Source organism: Sceloporus undulatus, chromosome 4 (genome assembly GCF_019175285.1).
Source record: "Sceloporus undulatus isolate JIND9_A2432 ecotype Alabama chromosome 4, SceUnd_v1.1, whole genome shotgun sequence".
NCBI classification, from domain to species: domain Eukaryota; kingdom Metazoa; phylum Chordata; class Lepidosauria; order Squamata; family Phrynosomatidae; genus Sceloporus; species Sceloporus undulatus.
In genome coordinates this window covers 190,488,736-190,507,362 of record NC_056525.1, presented here as the reverse complement: position 1 = coordinate 190,507,362, position 18,627 = coordinate 190,488,736, and the positions used below count along the sequence as shown (strand labels likewise).

The following is an 18,627-nucleotide window of genomic DNA, read 5'->3' as shown; positions in this document are numbered from 1 at the left end:
GGCAGGGCGCCTAGGGCGCCCTTTCCGCGACCCTGGAAGGAGCTCTGTTTCGGAGCTCCTTCCGGTTTGGTCCGCTGGGCACAGCCTTCAGACGGCTGCGCCCAGCAGACCAAAGGAGAATGGGGCCAAACGGCCCCTTTCTCCTTCTCCCCGCCGCCGCGGGATGTCCTTGGGGCTTGAAGCCCCAAGGACACCCCTTTCCAGGCTGCGGGGAAGGGGCCTTTTGCCGCTTCCCTGCAGCCTGGAAAGCGGCGGATCGGGGCTTCAGCGGCTGCCGCTCTGGCCACTGAAGCCCCGATCCGGCGGGGAAAGGTGCACCTACAGGCCGCCCCAAAGGGGCAGCCTGTAACGCACCTTAATGTAACAATTTGATCAGCAACAGTAATAAAAGAAAAGCAGAAGAAGCAGTTTTAGCAGTTATTTCCAGTCTCTGCACTTGCCTGAGTCTGCTGTAAGCATCAGTTTGCTAGATCTGGATTTCAAGTGTTGAGATCTCCATGGGCAGACTGTAAAGCAGTGGTTACATCACTTTGGCCCTCCTGATGTTTTAGACTTCAGCTCCCAGAATTTCTGACTGTTGGCCAAGCTGTCTGAGGCTTTTGGGAGTCAAAGTCCAAAACACCTGGAGGAACAAAGTTTGGGAATCACTGCAGCAAAGGGTCTGTTGAAGATCACAGGTTCTAATGATTGTCCTTTATGTAATGGTATCTCAGCTGTTGGATATATTAGAAATGAGGGGGAGGTAAGGAAGTAGGGAACAGCTTTGGCATTTGATTCATTTTGAAAGTGCAGCTTACACACAGTCTTGGAATCGCACAATTCTTTGAAAGCAATTTAAAGTTCCACAATGACCTGCGGTTTTTAGCTTTTTCCTTTGATGTATAAATTTGCCATAGAGCAGGAAGAACTGTAGCAAGTATGCTTGTAAAGTCAAAACTGAAAGAACAGACACTCTTGTGAATAATTCCTATTTTAACATCTGCTGCATCTGAGGGACAAGCAACACTCAGTATGACACATTTCCTGTTGCATGTCAGTATGAGATCATGATTTTATTTGAACTGGGTGGGAAAGCAAAAGCATATTATGTCAGTAACATTGGTGTGTTCCATCCCTTTCTTCATTTATAAAGAGTGGTTTTCTAAATGCTAGAGATTGTGTATAAAATGCAACACAGATTATACTGTTTGCCTTAATAACAAAACCTTCTCCCTTAATCATTTAAAGAAAAGTTATTGCTTTAACACCTCAGAAAGAGAGCCAGATACACCTCTCCCTTTTTCCTTCCTTTTTCTGCCATTGTCACACCTTCACCTGTTGATCACTGGGCAGTGAATCCTATCCTTCTCGTGGCTCCACACATTTCTCCTAACCTGATCCCCATTCGGCCTTTTCCTGTCTCCCTGCTTCCCTTCCTCTGTTCCCTCTGGAACTGTTGCTCTGCTGCCCCTAAAGCAGCAGCAATTCATGACCTTTTTCTCTCCAAATCCTTTAATCTCCTCGCTCTCACCAAAACCTGGCTTCCAGCCCATGATACTGCAGCCCCCGCTGCCCTTTCTTTTGGCGGTCTCTCCTTCACCCACACAAGCCGCCCTGAGGGTCGAGGAGGAGGGGTTGGTATCTTGCTATCTAACTCCTGCCAGTTCCAAGTTCTACCTTTCCCCCCAGCTATCATTTCTCTTCTTTTGAGTTTCATCCTATTAGACTCTTTTTTCCTCTACAGCTCCGGATTGCAGTTATCTGTCGCCCTCCTGGTTCTGCCACCCAGTTCCTCTCAGACTTTGAATCATGGCTGGCATTCTTTCTTTCAGATTCAGTCCCCACTTTGATCCTAGGTGACTTTAATATCCACCTTGACGATTCCAATAACCCTACAACGTCTCGCTTCAACTCTCTCCTAGCTTCTTTTGGCCTCCAACCACATTCCAACTCCTCAACTCATTCTCTCAGTCACTGTCTTGACCTGGTTCTTGCTGCAAACTGCGCCATTTCTGACTACCTGGCACTTGACTTTCCACTATCTGACCATCATTTAATCTCCTTTGCTCTCACTTATACTCCTCCTCTTCGTCATACTGTTCAACGCCATTTTCGTAACCTTCAATCTGTTGACTCTAACCATCTTGGTCAGACCCTGGATTCATTTCTCTCTTCCCTAAATCTTGGGGACTCTGCTGACTCAGCAATGTCTCTATTTAACTCCACTCTTTCCTCGACTCTTGACCATTTTGCCCCTGTCTCTGTACGCACTTCTTCCTCTATGACTAGGCCTCAGCTCTGGCTTACCCCCATCATTAAGTTTCTCCGGTCCTGCTCTAGAGCAGCCAAACGTCTTTGGAGAAAGTCCAAACAGTGGGCTAACTTTATTCATTACAAATTTGTTCTTTCTTTCTTCTCATGCGCCCTGTCTATGGCAAAGCAAAATTATTACAAATCATTGATCTCTGTCAATGAGAGGTGCCCGCAGCGTTTGTTCTCCACCTTCAACTCTTTGCTTAAACCTCCCTCTCCTCCTGTCTCTTCATCATTCTCTCCTAATTATTTCATCTCAAAGATTACCACTATTCGCTCTGAGATAGTCCCCCCCCGATTCTTCTTCTGCTCATAATCTTCTATCACCCTCGCCTAACAAATTTTCTGTGTTTCCTCCTGCCTCTTTGGATGAACTCTCTTCACTTCTGAACTCTTCCAAACCTGCAACTTGTTCTCTTGACCCAATTCCTACTCGTCTTCTAATCTCTATAGCTCCCTCTTTTCTCCCCTCACTTCTCCATATCTTCAATCTCTCTCTCTCTCTCTACAGGCTCCTTCCCGTCGGACTTCAAACATGCTCTCATTTCCCCAATTCTGAAAAAACCTTCTCTTGACCCCTCCTCTTTGTCTAGCTATCGCCTGATTTCTCTTCTTCCCTTTCTTTCTAAAGTTTTGGAACGGGTTGTTTATTCTCGCTGACTTGAGTTTCTTGAAGCCAACTCCATCCTCAATCCCTTTCAGTCTGATTTCCGCCCAAGGCATTCCACAGAGACAGCTCTCACTAAGATCTTGAATAACCTTTTACAGGCCAAGGCTAATGGTCTTTACTCTGTTCTCATCCTTCTTGATTTGTCTGCAGCCTTTGACACCGCTGATCACTGTCTTATAGTGGATATACTGTACTTTCTGATCTTGGGTTCTCAGACTCTGTTCTCGACTGGTTTCGATCTTATTTGTCTGGCAGATCTTTTGCAGTGGTTGCAGGCGGTCAGATTTCATCTCCTGTTCCCTTATAATAATAATAATAAAAATTTTATTTATATCCCGCCCTTCCTACGATCAGGGCGGCTTACAGTAAAGTGTAAAACAGCAACAACAATCCATACAAGCAGTACAAAAAGATTAAAATACAAAGAGCAATACAAATACATCAACTATTCAAAAATAACAGGTAAAAAGCCCCATAGCCCAACCTCATGGCCACGGAAGAGGAGGGAGGCCCACAGGATTTTTATTCGGGGAATGCCTGTTGAAACAGGAAGGTTTTTAAGTCCTTCCTGAATTGGGCCAGGGTGGTAGATGAGCGGAGCTCAATGGGCAGCGTATTCCAAAGGGCTGGGGCAGCCGTGGAAAATGTCCTCCGCGTGGTGGAGGCTAACCTAGCCCCAGGCACCTTCAGTAATTGCTGCCCAGACGTTCTGAGGGTGCGAGGCGGAATGTACGGGGAGAGGCGGTCCTTCAGGTATCCTGGGCCCAAGCCATTTAGGGCTTTATAGGTAATAACCAACACCTTATATTGAGCTCGGAAGCGAATGGGCAGCCAATGGAGGTCCTTTAAAACCGGTGTTATATGGCTGGTCCTGGGAGCACCAGTGACCAGCCGGGCTGCCATATTCTGCACCATTTGCAGCTTCCGAATTTGGTATAAGGGTTGCCCCATGTAGAGTACATTGCAGAAATCCAGTCTCGAAGTTACCAGAGCGTGTACAACAGTTTCTAGGTCCCTCTGGGCCAGGTATGGGCGCAGCTGGCGGATCAGCCGAAGCTGATAACAGGTGCTCTTGACCGTCGCATTCACCTGAGCAGGTGTTGGAGTTCCCCAGGGCTCTGTTCTGGGTCCCCTTCTGTTTTCTCTCTACACACTGTCCTTAGGTAAACTCATCAGCTCTTTTGGTTTTTCCTACCATCTGTATGCCGATGACACCCAGTTGTATCTTTCCACCCCTGACCTTTCTCCAAGGCTTGAACAGCAAGTTTCGTCTTGCCTCACAGCTGTCTCACAGTGGATGTGTCATCGGCGTTTGAAGCTCAACATGTCCAAGATGGAGCTTCTTGTCTTTCCTCCTAAGTCCACCCTTCAACACTCCTTTTCTGTCTCTGTGGATAACATTTCTATTTAACCAGTCCAGCAAGCCTGCAGTCTTGGTTTTATCTTTGATTCTTCTCTGTCGTGTATCCCTCAGATCCAGACCACAGCCAAGGCTTGTAGATTCTTTTTACACAATATTGCCAAAATCCGACCATATCTCTCCGCCTCTACTGCCAAGATCCTGGTTCATGCCCTAGTGGTCTCACAACTAGATTACTGTAACGTCCTCCTGGCTGGGCTTCCTCTTTCTCACCTCCGTCCATTAATTTCTGTCCAGCATTCAGCTGCACGCATTATCACATCCGCCCACTGCTGTAACCATATCTCTCCTGTGTTGGCATCCCTTCACTGGCTCCCCCTCCCTTTCCGCATTCAGTATAAGCTCCTGCTGTTGGCGTTTAAAGCTTTCCATGGGCTGGCCCCTCCTTACTTATCAGACCTTATTTCTCCTCACTTTCCCACTCGGGCCCTCCATTCTGGTAGTCAAGGTCTGCTGTCCCAGCCCAGGATTTCCTCTGCCCCATCTCAGATTCGCCCCTTTTCACTCGCTGCCCCTCACTCCTGGAACCTTCTTCCCCTGCGAGCAAGAGCCATCACTTCTTTAACCAGCTTCAAAACGGAGTTGAAGACCATCCTGTTCAGGGCAGCGTTCCCAGGCATTGCGTAATTGTCACTTGCTATTTGATGTTCTTTTGATGTCTGTTTTATTGAATCATTTCCTGTATTGCTATGTATTTTATATGTATTATCCTACTAGAGAGGCTCCTTCCCCACCACCACTCCCTTTGTGTCGTGTCTTTTTAGATTGTAAGCCTGAGGGCAGGGAACCGTCCAATTAAAAAGATTGTATGTACAGCGCTGTGTAAATTTACAGCGCTTTATAAATAAAGGTTAATAATAAATAATAATAATATTGGCCTTATAAATGGCCCCAGCATAATGGACCACAGTGGCCTGGAACTGAGCATATTTCCCTCCATTGTAAGAAATCTTTTGCTCAAAGGAAGGTCCTTCAATCAGAGGATGAGCACCTATGGATCCATCCTAATATTTTCAGGGTCTGAGCTTCCAAGAGATCAGACAGTCATTTTATACCAAAAGAAAGCTGCTTTTGGTAGTTCACAACATGCAATAACTAAGACTTATACTTTCTTTTTAATGCTTGTGTCCCATCATCATCATGTTTTTTTCATCCTTCTTTCACCGTAATCATCTGACTATCAAGCTAAATTTTATCTATTCTGAGAGGCATCAGTGTTTTATTGTATATTGGAGCTGTATTTTTTTGCTGTTGGCCTTTTAAAAATACGTGGGCCCACTGCTGTTTTCCTTCCTGCAGTGTGTACTGTAATCTGCTAGAAAGAGTTATTTGTAAGTAGCTGATGAACAGTGCAAACATCAACAATCATAAGAAGTTTGTTGAAGAACAAACGAGTGAATAAGAACTGATTGTTATGTAACCATTTTGGATAACTGCCGCTGCAGTCCTGTATGCATTGGAATACCAATTGTCGCCTCATTGACCTTACTCCAGAGTAAACATGGATAGGTTTATGCTATAGGAGAATCCATGAAAGAGAATGTATTAAGCTTCACTGAGTTTTACTTAACAACAATTAATGTACTTTATACTCTGAATGCTAGGCTGTGATGTTTATAAAATGTTCAAAGGTGGCTTCACTTTGGCTGCTCATGCAGATTATTAAATGGATAACATTTATAGACTAGTAATGCAGGGATTAGATGGGAATAAGTGTAGATATGGATCATTTATTTCAAGCTCAGCTTTATCAGGGCTCAGAAATCTAGAAAAACATATCCTGCCTTCAGGCCAGCTAAAAGTTGAAAATGATGAAATCACTATTTTGCTGATCTGCATAGATACTTCATCATAATATATTATCCTTCACATTTCAAGATGTAGGGAGGCAGGCACCAGTGAGCTCCTAAATCAAAATTTGCAGATTGCCAATATGGATAATTTGCTACAAATGCAGTAGAATCTTATGAGCCACAATTCAAACCACCAGTATCTGAATTGATAACTGTCTTCTATTAAACCCTTAAACAACATTTATGAAGTTCAGATTGGTGCTACATTATTCAAAATGAATTCCTGCTTTGGGAATGATGGAAGGAATCATAGGATATCTGCCAAACCTTCTTGGAATAATTGTTCATAAATTGATCTGCTAGTCAGATGGGCCATTCTCTTTCTTATCATGTATTTAGGGCTGATAAAGTTGCAACTGTCAAAAATTTGGCAAATTGATCAGAATTTCAGACACAATATGGGTAAAGATTAGGAGAAATTATGGGGTAAATTGAGACATAGTAGCCTAGCAATCTTTTTTGCGACTATGTTTTGTTAATGAAGCTAGCAGTTGACAATGAGAGATCTGGAGTCAGAATAACGAGTATTCAGTGTACCTTCTTGATCCTGCCCTTCTTTGCTGGTGAACTCTACTCTCACACCCAGGGAGTGGAAAGAGCTCAATATGTATGCTATGCATCACTAGTGTTGAAGGAGACAATGATACATCCCTTTAGAAAAATGCCTCCCTAGGTCAGGAAGTGTTTGTGTAAAAATATTGTATTTATGCAGAAAAAAACGGTTTCCTGTGTAAAAAATGCTATTTTCTGCGCAAAGCAACCATGTGCAAATTTTGCACAGAATAAGTCCTGAATTGCAAAGACTTTTGTCAGTCCAAGATTCTTCTTGCCAGGGTTTCTTGATACTAAAAACAAACATGTTTTTCTATTTTTTTCCAAATATTTTTGAATATTATTTCCATCCTTATTAAATGGTAGCTAGGAAACTAAAGATTCAGCATTCTAGCCAGAGCTGTTACTAACAGGCTTAAAAAAATGGATAGTGCCCAATCCAATTAATCCTTTTTTTTAAGGATAGGAATGTAACAAATGGCTAGAACTTCTTACAGCAGGGCAGTTGTAGGGCTGACAGTGTGTCATGGCCATGCTGAAAGTCTGTGGAAAGCAGAAAGTGCCCATGAATGAGTTCTTGGACCCAAATGAAGACGTTCTGCTGGGTCAGGAAGTAAAACTGCTATACTCTTAGCTATGGCAAGTGAGTTTTGATTATGAAAAGGGTTGTGAGAAGAAGGGCCAACCTGAAGGTTTTTCTCCTCACCATAGCCACACCTATACATTCTGTTTATGAAATTATACTGTGGAATACAGAAGGCTAAAAAGTGAAAAAATCAGGTGCCACTCTTTTTGTATATTTTTAAAGTCTTTAGCTGAAAAGAACTGAACTACAAGTGAGATAATTTACATTGTCAAGAATCCCCTGAGTCTTGACTTTTGTATCTGTAATGAAATTTTATACAGATGAAGTTTTACAGACAGTGAATAATGATTCTTAAAACGTTTGTAATTGTGTCTTATTGAAACTGGCTGCGTAAGTGATTTGAGTGATGCAGAGTTTGTGTTTTATGTTTTTCCACTTAGAATTTGTCTTTGATACATTTATTGTAAATAGAAAACATCTGAAGTGCAAGTCCTAAAGCTGATTTTTTTTTTTTTGGAGATAATGATACTTTTCAAGGTTGAACTTAAAAGAACAGGATGGTTTACAAGGTTTTATTCATCCTTGCTGAGATCTTGATTTATCCATTTATCTTATGTTCTCCTTTACTTCTGTCACAACCATCACCATGTATTGTAAGCCATTATTTTGTCTTGAACATGGTGTTTTGGAAAATCTCTCATGACATTTCCTATTCTGAATTTCTCTTCATTTTATTTTGCCTGATGGAGAGATTAAACAGACAGTGGTGGAATTTTCTTCAGTGGGAGACTTATTAAACTGTGGGCATAAACATTTAATATTTTGTAATTTTAGGTAGGCTGACCCCAATGGATATAATGAGCTATCAGCACACTAAAACATTTGCAGCCAGTAATGAGCTGTGGCATGCTACACTACTCTGCTGATCTTCCTGTGTAGCAGTGCCCAGTGTAGCAGGGAAGAAGGAATCACTTGGCTTCCCTTGAGCAGATGCTGAGACACTGTATATTAACCTTGAGCAGGCATGATCAATGATGTTTCAAGTACTAATGATGACATTTGTACGAGCACAAGCACAGAGTGTTAATGACTGTGGTGTTCAAACTGGTTATCTTTATGCCAGGGATGGAAAGAATATTCAGTTACTTGAGGGGAGAAAGAGTCTTTTTGAGTGTCTGAAACCCTGATAAAGGGAATCTTCCTCAAGGCCCTTTCTCAGTCTATTACCATCCTTTCATGAATACATTTGAGGAATACTCCAGCTCTCTTACCTGTGATTCATTTTTTCCTGTCTTCCACAAGCTGAAAGGCTGGGTGGCGAATAGTCAGGAGAATAATTGCAGGCAGTACCTCCAAAGCTTAAGGATAATGCCTGCATCATTGTAGACTCCCTATTACAGTGAAGGTAATAAAACTATAGCCTCCCCAGTTCTTGCCTGGCTTTCCACCCACCATTCCAATGTCACACGAGGAATGGGTGGGAGAGTGAAAAGAGGTCTATGGAAGGCTATAGCCTCCCCGGTGCTTGTCTTACTCTCTGCCAGCCTTCCAGTGTTGCATGGGGACAGGTAGGGTGAGCCCCCCAGCCTTGCCACTGTAGACAGCTTACCCTATGAAACATCTTCCAAAACTGCATAGTTTTCAAAGATGTCTGGCAGCAGACATAAAAATGATTAAATTATTCATTCTTCCTTGCAGGAATGAATAATTTAACATGCAGATCCCTATTCTATACCTTTGACCAGGAAATCAAAGGCAAACGTCTGCAAGAGACTGCACTGGAAATTGTATCAACCAACAAAAATCATAAGCTTCTCTTCACCCCAGGATATTAAAGGTTAAACAATTTTTATTTTATTTTTTAAAAGTTGTTAAATTATTATGAGAAATGTTCAGACTTGCATTTTCATTCAACATCCCTGAATGACATTTTATTCTTATTTGTTCCTATTTGCTATTAAGTCAGCTTTGACTTAGGGCCTAAGCAGACGGGCAGGATAGTACAGGCCAAGCCTGTCCTGAGTTCGTCAGTCCTTGGGCTGGCGCAGTACCAGGCAGATATTTACATGCATGCACACCTCTGCACTGTGAACCCACTGCCACCACATGCCCCATACCTGTTTCTATTGTTGCGTCTTCAAAGAAGACCTCTGTCATGGTCTGTAAAGACGGAAACAGTGCACCTTTATGCACCCATGTGGAGAGGTGCCCCCATCGAACGTCACAGGCCACAATGAGGGTCTTCTGAGCAGATGTGATGGTGGAGGCAGGTACAGGGTATGTGGGGAAGGGTTCTGTCTGGAACTGCCTTATTTGCATCTGGGCAGGCTGATTCTGGCCCAGGGCTAATGTTCTGTGTCACCTGTACAGGACTATGCTAGGCCAGGGAAGCACAAACTTTTGACCCATGTGTACAGGCCCTTAACCAATCTCTATGGATGAGAGACCTTCAAGAACATCAGTCATCAACTGCCTTGCTCAAGTCTTGCAGACTCAGGGCTGTGGCTTCCTTTGTTAAATCAATCCATCTGTGATGCAGCTTTCCTCTTTTCTTACTGCCTTCTCCTTTAATGTTTCATATCTCTTCCAATTAGTAATGCCATCTCGTGTCATGTCCAAAGTACAATAGTCATTTTGGCTTCTAGACTTTTCTTTTTTCAGTCCAGGCAGGCCCAGCTCCACCAGGGCTAGCCTGAAGAAGAAGAGCCCTCCCTCCAGTCCATCTGCCTTGGTCCAGGCCTCAGAGGGAGAGAAGAATGCTGGACCTCATCCCCTCCCCCCCTCAGCATTCCCTTCTCCTTTTGTGTCGTGTCTTTTTAGATTGTGGGCAGGGAACCGTCTATTATCCCCTCTGTTGTAAGCCACCCGGATTCCCAGTGATTGGGCGGCATATAAATAAATCCTATTATTATTATTATTATTATTATTAGTGAGTGCTGAGGCTTGATTTGTTCTCAGACCCATTTATTTGTCTTTTTGGAAATCTATATACCCATAAAACTCTCCTCTATCACTATATTCCAAATGAGTTTTCCCCCTTGTAAGTTTTCTTCACTGTCCAGGTTTCACAACCATACATAAAAATAAAAATACTTTGGCATGGATGATCATGCTTTTATATTTAGTGATAGATATATCTTTAGACTTGAGAATCTTATCTGGTTCCTTCATAGCCACTGTTGCAAAGGTTGCATCCACACTGGAGAAATAATGCAATTTGACACTGCTTTAACTGCCATGCCTGGGATTTGTAGTTTGTTGTAGCATCAGAGCTGGCTGACAGAGAAGGCTAAATGTCTTACAAAACTACAGTTCCCAAGGTCCCATAGCATTGAGCCCTGGCAGTTAAAGTGGTGTAAACCTGGATTATGTCTGCAGTGCAGATGCAGCCCTACTTGTCTTCTGGTGGTTTTTTTTATCTGTTTTGATTAATGACTGAGCCAAGGTACTGTATAGAAAACCTTTAGCTTGACTATCTTGACTCAGAGGCCTAAAAAGTGATAATAGATTGTGCTTCATATCAAACAAAGCGTAATATTTACTGTGAGTGTCTTATCTATGACAACTAAGAAACATGTGAATGGTCACTCTAGAATAAATCCCAGCTGTAGTTGGGATTTTATGTTACAGTAATACAATATTATGAGCCTAAATATCACAGAATGGCTGAGAGACAACTTGTATTTGATCAGGGTTCGCACATAGAAGCAATAACAAATCAGAGTAATCTTACAAGCAGATTAAAATTTTGAACATGCAAAACCCCAAAATAAATTGTAGCATACCTTCAGCATATGTTACTGGATATGAGTGAATGAACTGTAAATAGCTATGTTGTTCAGAACACAGGTAAAATGGGATTAATTATAATCTTCTGCATTTGTGTAGTTAATGTAATCCCAGTTCAATAGCGTGGAATAAAACAACAGCTGATTGTTTAATACTAATTCCTTTTTTGTTTTTTTAAAAAGGTCTCAATACTTTATTTATTTATTCATTCATTTTTATAGCAATAGCAAGTACATTTCTATACTGCTTACCGATTTACTAAGTGGTTTATAGGTTTTATCAGTTTTAGAATCTTTCAATCTCATAGCTAAAAGCCTAATATGTACACAAAAATTGACTGCTTACTATACAATTAAACATGTCTTCTCAACCATGAGTCCCACGAGGTTCAATAAGACTTGCTCCAAGGTAATCATGGAAAGTAGCCTCGCCCACTCTGGTGCCTTGAGATGTTTTGGACCAGAGCACCTCTCATCTTAGACCTTGTTTGCTGGGGCTAATGAAATTATCATCCAAAACATCTGAATGTCACTAAGTATGTTCAATACAGTGTTAAAGCTCCTCAGTCATTTAGATGACCTGCATTATGCTCCTGTCTCTTTTTTTTTCTAGTTGCCCCCTCCCATTAGGGGTAATTGCAATACTAGAGATGGGGGGGGGATCCTGAATTTTTGAAGTCATGGAGAAAAACACTTGGGTTTCCCCCATTTTTTCCTGAAAAAATCAGAATCAGAAATTGAAATGTATGTGTGTACATTTTTTTAAAAAAAACAGCACATAAAAATGTTCTATTTGATAAATTTGTGAAATTTAAAAATATAAAGTCTTAAATTTGTACAAACAAGATTATGAATATAAAGTGAAACTTGGGAACATCTACCTCCTACACTACTTACTATATATACTCATGTACAGGTAGAACTCATGTATAAGTTGAGGAAGGTTTTAGGGCCAAAATCATGGCTTTTGATATGACCCGATTGAGAAGGAAGGAAGTGGAGGGAAATGAGATGTTTGGTAGGCAGAGAGATCCAGAGGAGGAGGGGGAGGATGGAGAGAGAAGGCTTCAACATCGGTTTGAGAATGAAGGAACTGGAGGGAAATTGGGTGTTTTGGTGAGGAGAGAAGTTTTTAACATCGGTTTAAGAAAGGAATCTCCTCTTTCACACACACACACACACACATACACACACACACATTCCTGCCTCGGCAATCCTTTCAGAAATCACCTCTGAGGCATGGAAAGTGCGGCATCAGGGAGATGCTTCTTTTATGATCATTTGAGTTATATTACTGTATTAACCCATATATAAGTTGACCCAAGATTTTAGGGTCAATTTTTAGGCATAAATTTCTTGACTTATAGCCAAGTGTCTATGGTAAGTGCATGTATCTTCCTTTTTTGTCATCTACAGAGCAGAATGAAATAAACAAACAGCTTAATTTATATACCACTTCATACTGAACTAGCAGTGTCTAAGCGGTTTACAGCTGTAAGCTAATTGCCCCCAACAATCTGGGTACTTATTTTAGCGACCTCAGAAGGATGCAAGCCTGAGTCAAGCTTGAGCCCTTTTGCTGGTATTGAACACACAACCTTATGGTTTTGAGTGTGTGGCTGCAGTACAGGCATTTAACCACTGTGCCACCAGGGCTCCTTCACGAGACACAAAGACAAATTTTTAATAAACAAAGGGGGGAAACAGACAGGGAGGAAGGGGTGGCTTGAAGCTGCTCCTTCCAAGGATGGATTGGGGCCACAGCAGCCACACACTGCAGCATCAATCCACCTTGAATCTGGGCCAAAAAGGTGCAACAAAGATCCACTACTGATCCACTACTTTAGCAGCTTCACCACAGCTCTATGACAGCTTCAAGATGCTCCTGCAGTGTGCGGTGTCTAAACGCCGCATCGCTGGAGCGTCTTGAAGCTGCCTGTGTATTGATGGCTTCAAGGCATTATCAGAGTGTGCAGTGTGTAAACACTGTGTTCTGATGACACCCTGAAGGCCCATGGTAACATCTCAACTTAGAACCTCCCCTCTAAGCTGTTTTGTTTAGGTTATGTTTGGGAAAATGATCTTAACGGTCTTTGTAAATGCACCAGCACAGTATATTGTTTCAAACAGAACCCCTAATATGCAGCACATAAACTTTCTTCATAATGCCACCAGAATTAAAGGGATAATAGGTTATGTTCAAGACAACAAATACTGAAATTAACTATTGTGACAATGTCAGAAAACCTAATGCTTTTCATTCCATTCACTGGATTACTTTGAAGATTTCTTCCTAACTCTTTCTTCTTTTATATGCAGGCTATTATTAATGAGCTATCAATTCTGTATTTTGTAGAGCTCCCTGAAGAGAAGAGGTAGCAGAGATATTCACAAGGAAAAGAAGGCATTTGCTCAGGTACCGTCTCCAATCATATAGACATTTAGTCCATATCACACGGACAATGAGAGGTTAAATTAATGTTATTAGTTGATAGGATAGTTCAGATGTTATTTGAAATGAAATTAATAAAATATCTTCATAGTTTAGTTGTCATTCAAAATTTCAAATTTGATAAAATGCATACGTTTCATAGCTTTTATCTTCTCGACTATGTCTGAGGCAAAAGCAGAATTGTTTCTTTTGAAAAATAAAAAGCACCTTTTCTAGGAGTATTTGGAACAGACAGGGCTCAGGGACATTAACTAAATTTATCCTTGGTGCCAAGGTTTTGTGTTAATGAGGATCTTGGCACCAAATGCAGTTCACACGCTAAAACAACACATAGTGTGTTATTTTCTCAGAATTGGAGGATTTTTTTTCCAGGTGAACATCATGTAATCACAGTATATTAGAGGGTGCTTTTTTAGTCTATCTTTTATAGAGCCATTGTGATTGCATATTATTTGGTTTTATTTTTTAAAAAGTTTAATTTCCTCCAGAAAAATGGTTTGGATTTTGCTCCCCCCCCATCTCAGTTTAATTGAACTGTTCCCTCCTCCACTTTTATACCATTCACTACTAAATAGATTGGATATATGGACTGGATTTCCATTCAGTGGGGAGGTTTGTACTAAAGTACTAAAATGATAACTAGTTCTCATGGTCATATTCTACCAATTTAGTACATATATATATATATATATATATATATATATATATATATCATAACAATTACAGTATTATTACCAAAGTATAATATTTTCACTGGATTACTATGGTTGAAGATTTCATAAGGACATAATCAGGTGTTCTACATTTTTTATGCAATTGATAGAAATGAGGGCAGGAATGCATCGAATTTCTACATATTTCGTAAGTCTAGAGTTAGGCTAGCACCATTAATTTTACATGGGCTTGTGTTAACTGTTAGTAAAAATGAAGTCTGATCAAGCCTTTGGAAAACCACCCACTTCATCAGGTCCATGAAGTGGACTGAGAAATTCAAGTGAAGTGACAAATTCACCAAATTAACAAAATGAGTAATAAAGAAGATAAAGACTCAGTGTATCTGAATTGTAGCCAGCAACTGAAATCTATTACAGAGCTGTAAATAGCAGAAATAGAAGATGGACAGCATTCATCAATGAATGCATGGTTTTAATCACTGCTTAACCATGGAAACCCACTGAATGACACCAGTCAAGTCACAGTATCACAGCCTTAATGAAAGACAATGGTAAACCTTGTCTGGAAGGTTTTGTCTAGAAAAGGTGATGATAGATTTACAGTAACTTGGAGATACATGACAACAAAAACTTCTGAAATTTTCAACAGTGTGTACATAGAAGAGAGCATTTTTGAAAGAAATGGCAAAATGCGTTTCACTGCAGCACAGATGGTAAGCTGTGGTTCTTTGGATATTTTGTGGTAGGGAGTGATGGTGAAAGTCCAGAGACAGCTGTTAGGCCACAAGTTTTCCACTGCTGTTTTCCACTGAAACTGCCATATATTACTGTCTATGGGATGTAGCACAACAAAGACTGAAATTAGTGAACTAACCTAAATTAGAGTGAGCAAACTGTGGCCATGAAACATATTGCAGTCCCCTCCCTAGGATTACTGAGGCTAGAAGAGGAGTTTATCAGACAAGGGAAATTGGAAGTATAATCCAATGGCAATCTGAACGCAATCATGGGGTTTCACGTTATTGCGTGATAGACTACCACACGCAGTTTCGAGCAATGGCAAGCTATTTTCGGGCAATGGGAAGTCAGTTCGAATACAATTCAAATTCACGTAAATTTGCTGAACTAGTGAATTCATGTGAATGCGTTCTGGCCCCACTTTCTTTTCATTCAAAATTAAGAGAAATTCCTCCCGTGTGATAAACCCCTGTGCCTCTGTCAGAGCTCTGAATTCCCATACCTCCACCCACATGATCACAGAGTAGTCTGACAAGGCTGGCTCTTCTGCTTATTAACGGAGATGAGCACCAGCCTCTACGGTTGGACATGACTTGACAACTTTGCATGACTAGGCTCATATACAAAGTATTTTACAGCAGTCATGACTAATTTTAGTCTCATTTAGTTCAGTGTGTCTACTCTATACCTGGAGCCAGTCTAGCATCATTAATTGTAAATGGGCTTGTTTAGGCAGTTAGAAGACATGCATTCCTGATGGCCCACAACCCTTTTCAAGAGACGCTTCATCCCGTTTTCAGGAGACTGAATTGCAGCTGAACAGAATTTACAGTAACCAGAGGTTCTCTAGATGTTTCTGGTCTTCACCTCTTATTGTTGTCTATACTGGTGAAGACTAATAGAAGTTTTTAAAAATTGGTAATTTGGTGTTTCTAATGAAATCATAGGGGTAGGGAGAAAAGAATTTGTGGAAAACAAATCACATTTCCCCTTTCCTCTAGCAGAAATCGTCAATGAAACTCAGTTTCCTCTATGACAGAGAACTCTCATCCACTTGAGGAGGAACACTATCTGGATCAAACCCAGAATATTTCTGTTACATATACATATACAGATATAACTTGACGAAGTTGCATCTCAGATTGTCTAGGTTCCTTAGAATGTTCATAGTTTTCTTTATATTAGAAGCATCATTCTTTTTTAAAAATGTGGATTTCAATATGATGAAAAGAAAGAACTTGTTAGATGTTCCTTTTCTGCATTTAGTTGTGTTGAAAAAATAGGTTTCTGTTCAGCAGAGCTGCAGAATGGAGCTTCTTGGAAAATGCCAGGCAGCAGTCAGAACGCAAAGAAAACTCTTTCTTCAGCGCAAGGTAGGAAGGTTGGCAGCCCAATTTCCTGGGCATGAGCTATGCTGCCATTTCATCTGGTTAAAACTCAATAAGGGCATAGCCACATTCTGCCTGACCGAGACCACTGAGGAGGTGATAACAGAAGATTTGGCTCTTATCCCTTTCTCTTTCTAATGACTTGTTAGCCAAATAAATAGATAGATACACTTTTTGGAATTCGATTAAGTTCTCAGCCTCATCACAGCTTCTGCACTGCAAGCCTAATATGTGTTTAATTTATATCAAGCTTTTTTTTTTAAAAAAAAAAATCAAGTAGGCTCATTGGCATCCAATCCATTTTTTAAAGAAAAATATTTCAAAATAAAGCATAGATACATTGTCAACCAAACAGTTATGTGTAAAAATTGCATGTGCAAATGACACATTGAACATACAGCCATTGGGCGCTGCTTCCCGATTCATATGTTGATCATATGCAAATATGTTGTTTGAACAGTCTTATAAACAGGAAGAACACAAACTAGAAACAAATCTGCAAAGAAATTGTAAGGGAAACTGGATTTCACACCTAGTGAGTGTTTCAGATGTGCTTGACCAGACAATAAAAAGGTCAGGGCAGTTAATCTGTCCCTTTAGGGTCTGCTTCCTATTATGAATTTATCTGGTAAGAAATAAGCTGCTTTTAAAGTATAATGTAGCCAATGCATGAGACTTTTATTTGCACATTTTGCATTATTCGTCTGTTATTTTTCTGCTGCTTAATATTTAGTAGATCTGTTTTGCTAACAAAACTGGTTTCTTTGTGCTCAATTAGCATGTGGCTTGGAAATGAATGTATGTTTATTTAATATTTGATTACTTACTCTGAAGACTCCAGGAGAGAGAGAAAAGAAGTTAGAAAATATATATATATAAAATGTACAAAAAAAGAGAGAGAGAGCTTTCACATACAAAGTCCTGACTACCCTGAGTTCCAGACATTCACAGGTTGCCCCTCCATTCTCGTGGACTTGAGACCCGTGGTCTTGAATATTCATGGTGGGATGGCCTCCGATAATTTCAATGGGGCACACCCTCATGACATGCAACCCGCACGTTTTCACAGGCACGTGCCCCATTAAAGCCTATGGGAGCGAGTCTCTGTTTTCATGGGGGTGAACGGATCCCCCGCAAAAACGGAGGGCCAACTGTAAATCAAACCTACCCAGATTTAACCTAGGCTATCATATGGCTGCCATAATTGCTAATTAAACTACAATGCAAGTTACTGAACATCTTCTAATGCAGTCGGTTTCAGTAGGTGTCATTAGATTTTCTCTCTCTCATTCTCTTCCTCCTCCCCATCAGTCTTACAAACACATTGCTGTGTTTCATTTTTATAGTAGTTCACGATGCTACATTGTCAAAAACATTTGTATATGCAAGACATTATCTTTAGGCTTCAATCTTGTTCTCAAAGAGGCTTTCTTATTAATAGTCTTTTATGTGATAGTTCTGTTAAAGTACAATCCTTGTTTGTAGAGGCTGTATCTGCACTGCAGAAATAAAACAGCACGACACCACTTTAACTGCCATGGTTCAATGCTGTGGAAGTCTGGGATTTGTAGTTTATTGTGCCACCAGACCTCTCTGATAGAGAAGATTAAATATGTCAGAAAACTGTAAATCGCAGAATTCCATAGCATTCAGCCATGGCAGTGAAACTGCATTAGTTCTGCAGCGCAGAGGCAGCCAAAATGACTTTTATCAATAAGCCTTACTGCCTGCCTGTCCTCCGTTAGTCTATGCAAAGCGAAAAAAATTGAACTCAGTCTACCAATCTACAACATAGTAGTAGTACTGGAGTTGTTTATACTCCTGATTGACCTAAAATTGATTAAGGAATTCCAGAACAGTGAGAGTATTTTATTTAATTGTCTTTTAAGTGTTAGACATGTAAGATAGATCTTTGTACAGGAGTATTCTAGTTAGTATGCAAAAAATAATATTTTGTTTCTGATCTTTTACACTCTTGATGAAGAGACAATAAAATTACAGGGGGGGAGGGAAGCAAAGCAAAAGACAAATAAAAACATACCAGGTAAATATATTAAAATACAAAGTCAACAAAAACAAAGGAACAATTCACAGAGAAGTAATTTATACATAAATTAAAAATAAAACATTCTGTAATAGTTTGTATACAATGGAAGAAAACAAAAGTTCTACAGTCAAGCAAGTAAAGGTGAATAGAAAAGATAATTCCAAAAC

At 40.6% G+C, this 18,627-nt stretch overlaps 1 protein-coding gene across 1 annotated transcript in view; it reads left to right on the top strand.

Annotated features, from left to right (window-relative positions):
- Positions 1 to 18,627, top strand: part of MTCL1 (microtubule crosslinking factor 1) — a 144,648-nt gene that overhangs the window by 78,165 nt on the left and 47,856 nt on the right. Inside the window, 1 exon segment of the mRNA XM_042463101.1 lies at positions 13,518 to 13,577. Within this exon segment, the coding sequence (XP_042319035.1) occupies positions 13,518 to 13,577 (60 nt within the window).